Source organism: Typopeltis vanoorti, chromosome 22 (genome assembly GCF_054136105.1).
Source record: "Typopeltis vanoorti isolate ZY-2024b chromosome 22, IOZ_Tvanoo_1.0, whole genome shotgun sequence".
NCBI lineage: Eukaryota > Metazoa > Arthropoda > Arachnida > Uropygi > Thelyphonidae > Typopeltis > Typopeltis vanoorti.
Genome location: NC_143570.1, coordinates 10,026,290 through 10,043,084, shown reverse-complemented (window position 1 = coordinate 10,043,084; position 16,795 = coordinate 10,026,290). Strand labels below are relative to the sequence as shown.

Sequence of the window (16,795 nt, the reverse complement as noted above, 5' to 3'; positions counted from 1 at the left end):
CTCAAAGTTTGTACGTGGAATTTTGAACCACCTTGTGTGTGTGTGTATATATTGTTGTAATTATGATTGACTCGGGATGTATACATTTATAAAATTAAAATTTAACTGACTAGAACCCGAGAAAGTATAACAAAAACTTTTAATAAATCACGACTAGTTTCATCGGTGTTCCGACTTCTTCAGGTGAGAAAAAAATAACATAAGACTTATAAAAATAACGAGGTAAAAAACATAGACTTTCCAGCTTAATAAAAAGAAGCAGAATAGTAACAGTCCTATTTGAATAGGTGACCGCGTGCTACTGTTGGCATGAGTTGAATGTGTGTGACAGCTAATTTTAGAGCGCCAGTATTGGATTACTGCGCTAAGGGAATCAGGAAAATTGTAGCTTAGATTGTTGTTCAGGTGTGAAGGGTCCAGAACTATTTCTTTTCTGATAAGAATTAATTTGTTGGAGAGTCGCGATCTAGAAGCACGAAGAGAGCTCATGTTTTTTATATCAATCCAGGATCTGTTATCTAAATATGAACTTAAGTTATTTTCAAAAGAATTTGTCTAAGAAAAGTTATTTTCTTAGACAAATCTGACTATCGTTCAAAAATTAACTTATTAAGTTGTGATACCTATTACATCTAGTTAGCAATTCCTCCTCCATCAAAACTCTGAAGATTTCATCTCCAAAGTAAAAAATTTAAATCTCATAGACTCTGACAGAATGGTGAGTTTTGACACCGTGTCTCTTTTTACGAATGTACCTACAGATAAAGTTCTGACTCTTCTTAAGGACAAGGTTTCTAAAAAATATATTTGCTCTTCTAACTCACTGCATCAATTCCGACTATTTCTGCTATGAAGATAAAATATATAAACAAACTAGCGGGTTAGCTATGGGCAGCCCTCTATCCCCAGTCTTAGCTAAATTTTTTTAGAAGATTTTGAAGAGAGAGCTATTTCTATAGCTACTTTAAAACCTAAACTGTGGTTACGCTACATTGATGACGTCTTCCTTATCTGGGAACATGGTTTAGAGGAACTTCAAAACTTCCTAAACCATTTAAATAATCGACATCAGAACATTAAATTCATATCAGAACTAGAGATGAACGGCGTTCTCCCTTTCTTGGATCTAAAGATCAGTAGATTACCTGACTGTCTTGAATTTTAAATTTTTCGAAAAACCATCCACACTGATAGATATTTGCATGACTCTTCTCATCACTTCCCTCCTTAGAAACTGGGCATCATCTCCACCCTTGCCCATCGAGCAAGATGTCTCACTTCCACAGAAGAAAACCTTCAAACAGAGCTTAACTTCCTGAAAAACACCTTCTCAAATAATGGATATTCATCTCGTAACATCACTAAACGTTTGAGACCACGCCAACAACCTCGACAAGAAGATCATTCCAACCCTATCACTCATATACAGTTACCATTTATCAACATAAAGACCGACTATACTACTCTGCCAAAACTTCGTTCTTTTCTGAGTCAACCAAAACATAACCAACTGCATTTTCCTAGTGTTTATAAAGTTATTTGCGACTGTGGTCGACCTTATTTTGGCCAGACAGATAAATCTGTTTCACTTCGTCTTGAGGAACATAGACGTGACATCTCCTACAGTAGAACACGAGCGAGCTCCCTTTCCAGTCATGTTCTCTTCTCCGCAAACTCTAACTTCGAAGAACGGCCACACCAAGTTGATTGGGACCGCACTACCAATTTATATATATGCAAGGATGAATTTGAAAGACAAATTATCGAATCAAAAGAAATAGTTCTGGACCCTTCACACCTGAACAACAATCTAAGCTCCAATTTTCCTGATTCCCATAGCGCAGTAATCCAATACTGGCGCTCTAAAATTAGCTGTCACACACATTCAACTCATGCCAACAGTAGCACGCGGTCACCTATTCAAATATGACTGTTACTATTCTGCTTCTTTTTATTAAGCTGGAAAGTCCATGTTTTTTACCTTGTTATTTTTATAAGTCTTATGTTATTTCTTTCTCACCTGAAGAAGTCGGAACACCGATGAAACTAGTCGTGATTTATTAAAGGTTTTTGTTATACTTTCTCGGGTTCTAGTCAGTTAAATTTTAATTTTATAAATATATATATAGTTTCCCGGGGGGAAGAGAAAGACGCTCCATTACTTCGTATAAGCTACACCCCTTAGTTGACAAGCCTTGTAACATTTCTGTGGAATTATTACCCCCATCCCCAGAAGGTTTGGACAATTATTCAAGCTTGCAATACACACCTGAAAAGAACTATCGCTTTCAGCATCAAGAATTCGGGCCAAAAAAGAAAAAAAAAAGTTTTCTTCTTTTCTCTTTTGTATTACACCTTCAGAGATTCATTTCGTGTATCCGAATATCTGAGTAAAATTTGTAAATATGACACTTGCTGATAGTTATCAGAAGGGAAAAAAAAAACAGTTTGTAAGTTGGAAGTACAAGCACACATAGGGTTCCCCAGAAGGGACTTGCGAAATTTTAGGAATTAATTATTTAAAGCGAGTTTAAATAGCGGTTTAAAACCGCTTTAAAGTTTAGTTTTAAACAACAGCAGCAAAAAAAAAAAAAAAAAACTCGTACATCAACGCTGGTACGATTCCGATTAGTGGAGAAAAAGTTTTGCCTGCCTGGTTGGGCAGAGTGGTTAGCGTATTGGCTCTCCAACCAATAAGTTTGGGGGAGGGGGGGTTCGAATCTCGTGGTGGGAATGGATGTTTTGGATTTTCTGTAGATGGGGAATAACTTTCATCGCACGTTTGAGACTAGTGCCCTGTTTATTGGAGGCCTGAAGTAGATTAAAAAAAGTTTCATGCTTGGTCTCCACAGCTGACTATGTAAAAAAAATAAAATAAAATAAATAAAAAATAAAAAAAAAATCTATAAAAGTAGAAAAACAATATTCTTATTCCGCTTACAGTGCTAATGTATTTTAGCTCTACAACCTTTCTTGGTTCGGGGTTACATTAAAAAGAAATACTTCCATTTCAAATTCTGACACTAAGAACCGCAATCTGCCTGATTATGCACGTATCGTGCTTTTCTTGCAAGCTATTTCGAAACTTTTAAATAGTGCTACGTTATGTATTACTGAGTTTGCAATATTTAGTAAAATCTTCATACAGAAAAGAGGGCAATTAAGTTTTCACAAGTTGGTGAACAACATCAACTTCATTTACAGCTTTTGCAAGATAGTGCGCGATCTGCTGTTTTGGGGATGCGATTGAATTGTCGTTCACACAAGTTGTGTCGATGAACATGGTTTTTCAGAAAACTGGATTATTCGGTCTTGTTTTGTATCTGAAGAAGATTAATCATCAAATTCAAAAATAACTTGCTCCAGTCCTGGAGAAAGATGTAATTCGTCCAAGTATTAACAGCAATCCAGCTAAAACCTTTCAAGCCTATATATATATATTAAAACTTAATTCTACATGATTTCTCAGCGCACTTACTACCCAGAGTTTAATGCGAGATTCCAAAGAAATAATTGGACAAGAAGTCAGCAATAATCAAAAAGGTGACAGATATTCCCAATTAACTTTCGACACTACTGAACGCCAAGCACTAAAACCAAAATGTGGGTTGGAATTCACCATACTTGGTGCTAACTACTTGAACTATTTATTTTTATTTATTTTCATTTTATTTGCAATTTTTCATGGAAAGCATGTGCCAGATTACTTCACAATCGCAAGTCTTCATAATATTACACATCCAATGAAGAAAGGAACTTCTTGAAAGACGCATATCAATAGTCCAGGTCTTGACTGTTGACATAGCCAACAATAGTCAATAGCAATCTGTTTTCGACACGTTCAGTTTCACGATTTATTTCCTTTGCAATTCGATGCGAATTCAATCCGAATGCTTTTATTGCCTTTGATACGAAAGGTATCAAACTGACTGCTCCGAACTCGTGGAAGAGAAGAGAAGACGTAAAATGATTGCTGGAAGCAACGCCGAATTCTAGCCACCGCTTCTTGCTTTGATGTTTCCGGTAGCGAGGAAATGTTTGGGCGTTTGTCAAATGTTAGTTTATTTAAGTCCTGCAGCACTATGAAATCTCTTGGCGGTATATATCACGGTAAGATTGCGACAAAACACACCTTTACAGAAATGGAAAGACGGTCATAAAGAACTTGCTATCAGGTCCTTCGTATCAGTATGATTGGATAGCAAATTGTGTATTACCTAGCGAATTGTTTATTATTATTATTATTATCTGAGACCTCTAGGGAGTCAAGGACTCATCGAGGGAGGCTATAAATCATCCAAACCAGCTATCATATCCTCCCTTAAATTCATTTACACTAGATGCATTCACTACCCTTAAGGGCAAATTATTCCACTCACTCACTGCTCTCTGAGAGAAAAACCTAGCTCTTACCACTTTCTTCACTGAGAACAAGCTCAACTTCCATGGATGCCCCCATGTTCTCTCCTCTCCTTCCATTAACACCCATTCAAAAGTTTATAGGCCCCTATCATATCACCCCACTTTCTCTTGCTAACCAGTCTGTAATCCACATATTCGCAATGTCCTCATAATCTAAATCCCATAATCGGGATATAATCTTTGTAACTATTCTTTGCCCCCTTTCCACAGCTTCTTTATTCCCTTGGAACCCGGGAGACCAAATCTGTGCACAGTAATCCAGGTGTGTTCTTTTCGAAGCCTAATAAAGAGGCAAAATGACTTCCTTTTCTTTACATGTCAAGGTTCGCTTCAACATCACAATTATCCTCTGAGTTGTATTTGCAACTTTTGCTATGTGACCTTTGAACTTTAAATTCTTATCCATCAATACACCAAGATCGCTTGCCTCTTCAGTTTCTTGCAGCATAACCCCGCTAATATAATATGCCTCTGGAACTCTAAACACGCCAAAGTGCATAACTCTACACTTACTAACATTAAACTGATAGCCATTTTCGTTTGCCCAGATTTCCCGTTTATTGAAATCATTTTGTAATTGCTGAATATCAGTAGCATCCCTGATTTCCCTGCCTATCTTCGCATCATCAGCAAACACTTGCATGTCATTAATGTATAGATTGAACAATAATGGCCCAAGGACTGAACCCTGAGGTACACCACTGGTTACCTTAAATCTGGCAGATTCACACCCACTATATATCACTTTTTGATATCTGTCTGTCACCCATCCCCTGATCCGAGTCCATTCAATTATCCCGTGAATTTGCTAGACTTTTTATTATAACGGTACCAATTCCTCTATTAAGCAGGACCGGGTGAAAAAACTAAGTGAGTAAGATATTTAAATATTGCAACCACTTACCTGTTCCACCCAAAGATTCGTTGTCATAATTTGATTCTTTAGATTCTAAAAGAGAAAATACGGATATTGTAAAACTAACATTTAATCATGAATAATAATATTTATTTAATTTTAATTTAAGTACACACGAACAGTTAACCCTTTCTTACTTAAACTTTCCTGTTAATTATAACAGGAAAGTTTTCAACTGTCCTGTTATTTATAACACAGAATTCATCTTACAAGTCCTAGAACGATTTCATATCAAAAAGCTTATCCTAAGAATTATTGGTGCTGTAAAAAATGCTAGGTGAAATTTAAAACATTGTTAGTATTGGCTACTTTAATTTTAAGTCATGAAGAAAAAAATCTTAAATTCTCGTAATTAGCGATTGATTCGGTGTCACAGCAATATTACTACAAAAGGCAAACTACACTGAGGAGTTATCATTCTCGTTTCCTTTTTCCTTCGTCTATTAGCAACCTGGGGAAAAAATGTGATGTTTGTTTCATTCTGTAGAAGAGCTGCATTAACTCTTTGACGTTATTCAGATGACGACGCTAACAAGTGATGGTCCCTGTTCACATCATGCAATGTCTGGATGGCCTTTATGACGAGAGAAATCTAAGGAAGATAATTCCAGCCTTTCTTTTTTTTTTTTGTTTGTTTCTTCTTTTTTATTTAGATATTTTTATAATTATTCATGATGACCTCTATTGTCCCTTTCTCTAAAGAAACAGAGTCACGAGTTGTGGAAATCTTGATGCATAATAAGAAGTGAAACAAAACGCGTCTAGATATCTTATTCTCAAGTAAAGATACGAAGCAGTTTGGGTCACCTGCAGCATCCAAGTCGCAGATCTATGATACAGTTCCCTTATATATACTTATATCCAATTATATTTGTTAGAAAGCCACAATCCTGAATTGTATAGCAATACCGGATGTCAACAAACTGAACTCGCGTCTTATTAGTCACACATTAAGTTCATTAATATTAATGGCTTTCGTTCAATCAGTATTTGGAGAGTCAAACTTTGTTTTCCATTTGTGTAATTTTTTAACTGCATCCCTGTTATTCGCTATGTTATCATCCGAACTCCATCCATTTGAGGAACAACTCGCAACGAAATCATTAAATATAAGTTGATTATAATTAGAGTTCACATTTAGAAAGGCCGTAACTGGGTAACTACTCAGAAGAATGATTTAATTTTATTTTAATATTTAAATATTTTTGTGTGCGAGAATGGAATTTTATTTTGCGCAAAAACCAATGTTAGTTCTAAAAGTTGCCACTAGGGCGATAGGCGCTACAATACATGCAAATTGCGTATGATACTTCTAGTATAAGGTAAACGCGGTGAACCGTATCATTTATGCAAATGACGAATGTCCTGAATGAATATACTTCGAAAGAAGCTTCTATAAAAGCAAGTAGCTGCGGAATGTGTCAGCAGACAACGCGTTAAGCACAATGTCACCATTATACCGAAGAATTGCATACTTCTCGTGAAGTTGTTTTACTGAAATAACAGGTATGCCTTGACAATGGCGAAAGTTCAGAACATTAAAGGGATTAAAAACGGATCTTATGACTGCAAATGGTTTCCACAAAATGATCCGGAAATTGCAGACAGTGGAGGAAGTAACTACAGCGTTAGAAGGAAGAAAGGATGGCAAATGTCGTAGGAAGCATAGTTCACAAAGTCGTAAGGCAAATTCTGCGCTGTGATCCTTACAAGAAGGGTGCACGAGAAACATTGGCTCTGCAGTTTCTTGCTCGGAATGAACTAGACAGCTACTGGCCACGGAACATTTTCTGGACTGACGAAGCTCACCTCCATCTGGACGGTGCTGTGAATAAGCACGATTGCAGAATTTGGGCAACTGCAAACCCACGTCGTGCGACAGATTCCGCTTCATTACCCAAGGTCACCGTTGAGGGTGGTTTTACAGCGGAATTCATTATTGGACCTTTCTGTTTCGAGGAGCTTGGTCCTGTTGGTCTCGTTACCTGCACTGTTAATGGTCAGCAATAAGCATCTCTCTCTTTCTCTCTCTCTCTCTTAGCCAAAATCAGGTGATTCCAACACTTCAACAGCATCAGTGCCTGAATTCAACAATTTTTATGCAGGATGGTGCCCCGGCCTCACATCGTCATCTTTTGTCAAGCGGTTGCTTCACACACATTTTTACCGAAGATAGAATCATCAACCACGATTTTCGTACAGCGTGGGCAGCGCTCCCGGATCTAAATCCTTGCGACTTTTGGCTGTGGGGACATCTCAAAGACGTTGTCTATCGTGGACACATAGCCAACTTAGTGGACCTCAAAATCAGCATTACATGCCATATCCGCATTTCGAGTGAAATTCTGCGTTCACTGTTCACTACGTTCTGTGAGTGAGCGTGCGATTTTAGGACGTTGCCGACAACGCAGGACAGCATATTGAACGTGTTATTGTGTAATCACACAACGCCCCGTGTGTACCCTACGTTTTGTGACGGTTTGAATTACTCATACGGTATTGAAGCACCATGTATCGCCTGGTAGCAACTTTTAGAACAACGTTGGTTTTTGCGCAAAATAAAATTCCATTGGCGCACACATCATGTTAAATTAACTATTAATGTTGATGTTAATAGTTAAATTAACTATTAATTTAACATCATGTTAAATAAATTATTGAATTGTTCCGCTGAGTAGTTATCCAATCACAGCTTTTCGAAATATGAACTTTAACTATAATCACCTTATATAAGTCAAAACATTCGTAGCGCCACCTGCACTGTTTTGGTTGAAAAAATAAAAACTGAATTAGATTCTTGCTGACGTGAGGAATCTTCTGAATGAGTGAGTTAATTGGAATGAATTAACTGAGCAGGGTCTTCTCTCAATTTTTATTTCCCTCCTGTGAATGGGATTGGATAATATATCGCGGTATGATGGTTCCCCAATAAGTAGCTTGAATTCAAGAAATCTTTGCCGGAAGTTAATGGGGATATAAAATTGGGGGTTTGGATTAGGGACCGGTTCAGATGGAACTATCGGAGGACGGCTTTTAGGTACTATCAATCTAAAATAACCACCGCAGCTAGTATTCGATCTTTCACTCTTGCTACTAAGCATAATTAGACAATTAATGTATTTTGTTGCATACATCAGCTACATAAACTTAAATTGCATCCAATCCTCTCCCACGAAGGAGTACAGGAAATGATATCTCACTGAAAGTTGAACTTCTCGATCACCTTTTATCTGTAAACAAGGATTGTTACTCTCAAGACATTTTTAATTGGGTGGTATGTCTCTTCTAAACCTTACATTTTTCTTCCCTGACCTTTTCTAGTATTACTTCGGACGCTTATTACATTAAGTAATGAATGTGCTAATGGCAAATAGCAGACGCTGTGTCACGCCACAAAGATATTTCAGGACATCTCCCGCATTCCTCAGGGAGATATTTCGAATTTCTGTTCTCGGAGAATAACGAAGCTTCACACTCAATTCGTCGTCAATGATTATTACAGAATAAATTTCAGTGGGTGACAAACGTATGCAAATTAATCTGTCCTTACTGTTTTTTTGAACGGGGAAAATTATCCCATATATTCCAAAATGTTGCGGTTTATTTTTGCCCAAAAGAAATGACATCTTTTTAAAATCTTAGGTTCTCTGATTATTTTACTGAATAAAAAGGACGCTTCTAATGCAGCACTTCTTAAACTTTTTCACTTGCGACCCCATTTCACCTGAGAAATTTTATGCGACCCTGGGTATATAGGTATACAAATCAAACATTTACTGATAATAAATCATAAAGAAATTTATTTTAAAACAATTCTTTGGTATACATATAATTTTGCAATCTACATAAAGAATTACAAACAATAGCCTCGAATCTGAATTAATTTTTGGTCGTTGCACGTTCAGAAACGTTTTACTGTTGCCAAAGTTTTCGCGACCCCCACATTTGGTTACGCGACCCCATTTGGAGTCGCGACCCGCAGTTTAAGAAGCTCTGTTCTAAAGTTCTTTTTCGTCAGGGAACAAAGTTTTTTTCCATCTTATTTGTTTTTGTCGTTAGAACATAGGAGTCTAATTCTAAGTAACAAGATTTTTGAATTCCAAATGAATGAAAATCGGTTACTATCAATTTTTTTGTAACTAAATCTATAGAGATGTGTATACAGATGCATTCATAAGCTATATTTTTAAGATACAGTTTAAAACTTTCATTGTTATGCAGAAACTATTTTTAGTATTTTAATTTTCAAGTAGCGCAGTATTTTCATAATGGTAGGACTGGCTCATGGGACCCCAGTTTGTGCACCAATACTTGTCATTATTCACGTCAAAATCTGAACACTGCTTACAATAATGTCATTGAAAAAAATACGAACACGATAGAAGAGAATTCGAAAGAAGAAATAAACTAAACGGATATTTAAAAAAAAATCTCATTTGCCACAGATGTTTGTTTATCGATGCAAAATCTATACTAGCAAGAGTGCCGTCATCTCCTTGGAAATGAAGAAATTTTATCTGAGCACACCAAAATGAAGATTTTATGATGCATATATTATACATACTGAATCATAACAATCTGCATTAAAACATACTCTCAAGCGGTGGCATTAAAGTTTGGAACACGGGTTACGTTATGCAAACTGCTTCTTGCTTCATAAGATCTATCTCATTGTTATTCATCTTCCTCCGTGAGTTAATACCTCATTTTGCTTTTTCTGAATGCAGATAAAAAAAAAAGGATAATGAGGAAGTCGTCGGAAGGACAACCGGAACAGATAACTGCAATAAAAACGATATTAAACTGCCAAGTGTGGTATTCTACCTTAAGCTGTATTTTAACAACATTGCTGAGATCGAAATTGTGTATGCGTGAGTTCGCGGAAGTGTGTGTGTGTGTGGTGGGGATGACTAGATTAAAATAAAGCACTCTTTATCAGTCTAAATAATGCGTCCAGTTCAGGTTACCAAACTTTGAATTTCTATGGGATGCAAAATTTATAGAATTGAGATGGCATTTACTTAAATTTGTATAAGTGAGTACTTATAACGAAGATCACCAATATTTGGCGAAGTAAGCGTACCATCATGGACTTAGTTTTATTTTATCTAACGGCAATCCGAAACAGGATAGAAAAGAGTTACTTAATGTGCACTTTCTATAATGTTTTCTCTCAAAATGATAAACATTTTCCATGGGCAACACTGAAATGTCCAATGTGTTTTGAAAGTCAAAGTCTCTTGTAGAATAAAACGCGAGGAAATCACATACTTTTATTTTATTAATAAATATTTGTTATGTATTAAAAATACAAACATTGAACTCGATTTTTAATATGCAAATATAAAAGTTCATTTCTTAATTAGACTTTTATTATCAAACGTGTAAGCTATGGTTTTCCATAAAGTGTACATAGTTGTTTAATGGCAGACCCACTCGCATTACTGTTGGTCTCTATTACCAATCAAACAAGCTTTAACTTGTGCGGAGAGGACTGAAATACATCGTAATGATAGAAGTGCTCTTAAATGGAGAACATCAATCTTGTTGTGTTGTACCGATGTAGGCGGGAAACAGAGTTGGACATTGTAGTTAATTTAACAAGGGATTTGTATACACTAAGCATCTATGAGATGTTTATCACCTCGTGTGGGCTGGCAACCCATCATTAACCACGCACCCAATGGATAACTAAATCGTGTCGGTTCCGAAACAGGTGACTATCAAAGAGGAAGCTTGCACCTAGTTGAACTATAATAATCCAAAGCCGAGTTTCAAATTTCAAGGGAAGTTTCCCTAGTTTGGTTGCTGATTCTATTTATTCCGTATTAATTTGGAAGACAAGTTAAGTACTATGTCATGTAAATTTGTTTCATCTTAAAGCTTCAATTCAGATATGACGTAAACAAACAGGAGAAGATTAATACCAAGTAAGTCGACTTTATATCAACGCATACAGGAAGAGGTTATGTACTCCTATGAGACAGATTTTTCTGAAAATTTCGACCACGTTTATAAGTTTGTTCCACTTTTGTCATCTCATCTTGTCCATCATTTTTCGACTGTGATTGAATATCTACTCTATCATGTGTAGGGCTTCCACATTCACGTGATCGGCAACTGCAAGCTGGTATCTTGATTCATACGACTCCATTACATTGCGAACTTCAAAGAGTGTTCAATACGCAATGGATTTATCTTCGATGTTGAGATCTTGTAGAACATCGACACAAGACTAGTAAATTAATGTTTCGCCACCCATTCGTTGCTATCGATATGTTTTAGGAGTTTAACTGATCGAAAGTGCTCGACAATGCGAGGTCACACGTACATCACAGAAGATGATAGCCCCGAAGGAACCATTAGATTTTTAAGACACACACTAATATCCACATCTTGGAATGATAGCGTTACTGAAGGTGTGCAAATTATTCCCACGATTATCATTTGGGGCGCTGTTTCCTTCAGTTGATTTATTTATAAACAAACTTCTTTCATCACAACGCCATCCCCCTTTAGTTAATTAATTCCATTCCTTAGCCACATTCAACGAACTCCTTTTACTAATTACTCCCTAAAAGCCATTCTGGTCGCCTTGTGTAATTACCATTCGTCATAATCTGTCGCCTTACAGAGCTCACACGATGTTCAACAATTAATACAGGTGTTACACGTAGCCTCCAGGTGAGGAGTTTGCCAGCGTTATTGCGATATTTAATCCTTCGCTAATATAACCCTTTTGCACCGCTGTAACTTGTCTATTTATTTGAAGTATTACGACTACAGAGCGGATATGTGTTAATTATAACGGTATGATCTGTCTCGCTCACACACGTGTTCAAAATCAATAAAATGGAGTATAACTCCTATATTAAGAGTTTAGTGAATGTTTGCTTATAATTCGACCAGTTTTTGTCTTTGAAATGCGTGTGGATGGACACTGACCGTACCTGTTTTGCGCTGCATGACAAACCCAAGTTTAGGGAAGGGGAAACTTAGACCGGATTATTCACCTTTGGTTGTACAAGCCCTTATCGAAAGTTCTCGCACTCTAGGGGATTCCAAGCTAGGTTTCCCAGTGAGACAGAGGTCACGTCATTCTTGCGTCTGCGTTATATAAAGGATAGCAAGAGATTTTTATTGAGAGCAGTCAGACTTTGTAAATATTTATGCAACTATTAACAGATCAGCCAAAAGTTTCTAAGTTGATCTCATACGGAGATAGTAGTGTTTTTTTTTTTCTTTCCCAACGTCCGCGAACTCGAGTTTTTACTCACTCAAAACAAATACACCTATCTGAGAACACACACAATTTTTTGTTAGTACAAATGGATTCACCTCAAAGATTCACCACACACACTTCAATAAACAGATGTCTAGAACAACCCAAATAAAACAATAGCTAAACCAATTCTGAAATATGGCAGTGAAACATGACCTTGGGGAGAAAGAGATAAAAGACAAGTGGAAGCTGCAGTAATGAAGTTCCTAAGACCGCTCGCAGGCTATAAAAGAATAGACAAGATAAGAAAACAGTTATCCATAATTAACATAACAGAAGACATCACAAACTATAGATAGAACTGGAAAAACCACATAGAAAGAATGAATGAGAATAGCTGGCCAAATATTGCTTGGAAATATAAACCGAAAGGACACCGATGAACAGGAAGACCCAGGAAGAGATTGGCAGAAGACTTTTTAAACCCTTGAAAACGTTACATGAAAACAATTGCCTAATACGCTAAGCCAAGAAGAAGATATTTTAAGATAAGGCTATAAGATAAAGATTTCAGAAGCTTTGGCACTTATGCAAATATTTGTGAATCCCATGATGATAGTTGACACTTTATTTCCTGTGGGAGTCAGCTATAGACCGGAACATATTGCAAAAGTGTTCTGTTGTACAAACTATAATAAAAATCATTGATTGGAGAAACCTTTACTAGTACATAAAATTCCTGTTATTGTATTAACTGCAAGACTTTAATAACTCTCCATTTAGTTGTATGGAACTGTGTACAGATAGATCGAACACTAGAATAGATGAAGACTCAAAATAATTCTTTTCTACAATAGTCCGAGAGGGAAAATGAATAATTAGAAAGTATTTTAAGTTACACAAACTATGTTTTTCAGTTTATCTTGAGTATTTTTTACTACTGTGTATATATAAAATGGTACAAAGAATACAGGAAATGGGTATTATTCTAGTGTACTATAAGATAATCAACTGCTAGAGTGCGTCATAGTAAAAGGTTCTGTAATGCAAGCATGGAGTGCATTCTGGCTGCCAGGAAAGGGTCAAGTTCGAGACACTTCACTCACATATAACGGCTCACTTCCCAGAGTTACATACATGAAATAAATCTTGAATTTAAAACCAATTCTGACAAACAATATCAGTAAACTGTAGAGTTCATTATTCACTGGCATGATATACCCTGATGGCTCTACAATTTCCTGTCAGCTGTATCGACTGCAAAAGCGTACAGAACAAATGAGAATGGAGTTTTGTGTTTAGTTTGCTCTCAGTAGAAAGGCATAAGGTAAAAACAGTGTCTAAGAAACTGAATTTATTCGGTCAAATCCTCGAGAAGGTTTAAAGAAACTTGCTATTCTAAACGTGTAAGAATTATTCTGAGAGAGGAAATCTGGGATTTATAGCGTTAAAAGTTGTAGAAAGAGTTTATGGAAAGGACGAGGACAACAGTTATTTGATGATTGGAGTGGCTATGGATGGAAATCATAGTATCGGCTGCTGGTATTCTTAGTTGTTCCTTATTATTTCCATCGCTGTTTTGCAGATGGCGATCACCAACTGCAGTTTTAAAACTACTGAAGGATGTTTTAGGAGATGAGATCATAATTCTCCCTATCACCTGGTTGGCAAAAAATAGTAAGAATTACCGTCAATGAAAACCATTGACAGAATTTTCTCATGTCTGAACAATTACTGAATTGCAAATCCACTTCTAAACCGTGGAGGTGGATTCAACTGTGAGGTATCATGTGGTAAAAATCGTGACAATCTGCTTAGTAGGTTCAGGACTGGTAAGAGATCTCGTTTCTTAAGAGAAGTAATTTCCGAGAGTGTATACGAGAGTGGCACAGTTACCGAATCCGCTCCAATAGGACTTCTTTCATTCTTCTCGTTAGATTCAAACTAAACGGTGTTTCAGCATCTCGGCTGTATTTGAAGTAGATCTTCAGCTTTAGTCTAGATCTACAAAAGCAACAGGAACCTACAAAAAAACTCGGTTTTGAAAAAGAGAAAAAAATGACGTATCAACTTTTATCATCTTTCTACACATTTAGGGTATTTTCATTCACCAACGACGTTTTTGTTTACAAATTAGACAAATGCTGCAAAACTATTTCAGCGAAGTGATGTCGTTTCTGTCAGCTCCTAACTACTAACATTTTGGTGAGTAACTGACAGAGGCTCTAATGGAAGCATGACGTTTCTTTAATTTAGGTAGCTATTTTTTCTTAATGCGAATCCCACCCAAGAAAGACTGCAAGCTTATCGTATATTTAAGGATTAGATCAGGGGGAGAATGCTGGTCTTGAAATTCACGCTTGCTTTTGTTATCATTCAGGGAGTGAGAGGTGTGATTGAAGTCTGATTAGCGGAATAATGAATTACTGACTATTTAAAACTTATATTTAGAAATTTATGTACATTTAATCATACAAATACAACATTTATTTCACAAATGATATTCTATCTTTTTCAATTTAGATACTTGAATACAAATTCTACCCTACGGTTTCTTCTTTATGAACTGTCAATAACATCGTCATAAAAAGTTGGTTGTGACCTAATTTTCCCAAGCAACACGCACACTTGTAAAGGCTGGCTGAAGCTCACTGGCTAGAGCTACTTTGGCTGCGTATGGCCTTGTGTGTAAGGCGTCGTGAAGGGAGCGGAAATGACTATGCGCGCGCATGAAATGACAGTGCTGCAGTGAGGACCTGGAAGCTCCTAAAACCGAGCAAGCCAGGGTAGCGTTGACTAGACGAGCAAGCATCGGCCTTCGATACACAACGCAAAGCTCAATTATTGCCGCGCAAGCTTAAAACGTCTTCTGTTTACAAAAATAAAAGCCTGAATGGAATGCTTATAAATGCATGCATTTACTAACAAATAAATAGTACTTCTTTCTCAATTAATGAGCTTGCGCAGCAAGCATGGAGAATTCGCCACTGGATTAGATTATGTAATGGGAATCATTTTGATCACAATCCTGGTATTAAAATCTGTAAAACATAATGAATCGGTCACGAAACAGGAATGTAACAAATACGAATTGCTCTAGCATTTAATTTTATAAACGTAATTTCTGAAGCGGTAGCAAAAGAGGACGTATTACCCAATAAGTCCTGCACCATTTACGATTATATATTCGCGATTTTGAGGTCCGTTGTATTCGAGACTGAAACAAGAAGATCGCCATCTGTTACCACCACCACTTTCACAGTATAGTAGAATATCTTCTCATTCTTCCTCGTTGCCAAGACGACGCCATAGATATTCAATTAGCGAGTCACTGGACGACAAAACAACAGCAGCAGCACGAATCTCGCAGACCCTTCATCTATGCGCATTAATTCTTTTCTCAAGGAAGCCTTAAGCAAAGAAGACAAAGCAGCAATCTGTACGCCTCTGTCAGAAGAAAGGAGACATCAAAGTATTTATGTTAACTCTGCAGGTCCAAGCACTTGCCACCTGTTACGTCAGGCAGCTGTCGTAATGAAATAACAATAAGATTTATGTTCGTGCCGCTGGGAATTTTCTCTACTCACGGACTAAAGGATCCACCAACCAAGCTTTGTGAATAAAGAAATGATGCGAAACTCTCGAGATGTTCACGCGAGAGAGCACACTACTTCCTCTTCCACCTTTATATTAGTTTGCATTTGAACAGTGGGGTTGCCAAATAACTTCCGTGTCCCCTAAGAATGTTTTCATAAAGTTAATTACTTGAAAATACTTGTTCAGCTAGTTTTGAAAGAAATTTTTACTTAATAATAAGAATAATAAAACTATTTTTGAGAAGCTTTCGTCACCAAGATGTAATCTGAGTGAAATTCTTATTCCCATTCCTAGACGACTAAGTGTAACTACAAGTCTCTCTTTGATAGTCCAAAGTGAATTTGATTCACCTACAGTACAACTATTCATACTTGAAATCATTAAGATGTTGTCCTCTTTGTAACTGAACACCTGGCAAATCATTATATGACAAAGGCAAGTGGCTGGTCGAGAACTCCGAATTCCTATAAATTCCTAAAAACTCTTTTAGGCAGTTGTTTCATGGTCCTTGACCTTACTTGACCTTACTCGGATCCGTTTATCTATTTTTATTTTTTATTTTTGGAAAACTAATTGTTCCTATTAGTTTTCCAACTAAGTAGACACCCAAATGTTATGTAGTGTCTTCTATTATCAAT

General features: G+C 36.7%; 1 protein-coding gene across 1 annotated transcript in view; it reads right to left on the bottom strand.

Annotated features, from left to right (window-relative positions):
• LOC150094150 (acetylcholine receptor subunit alpha-like) overlaps nucleotides 1-16,795 on the bottom strand; it is a 226,546-nt gene that overhangs the window by 16,264 nt on the left and 193,487 nt on the right. Inside the window, exon 3 of the mRNA XM_090412411.1 lies at nucleotides 5,327-5,371. Coding sequence (XP_090268537.1) covers nucleotides 5,327-5,371 — 45 coding nt within the window. The remainder of the gene's footprint in view (nucleotides 1-5,326; nucleotides 5,372-16,795) is intronic.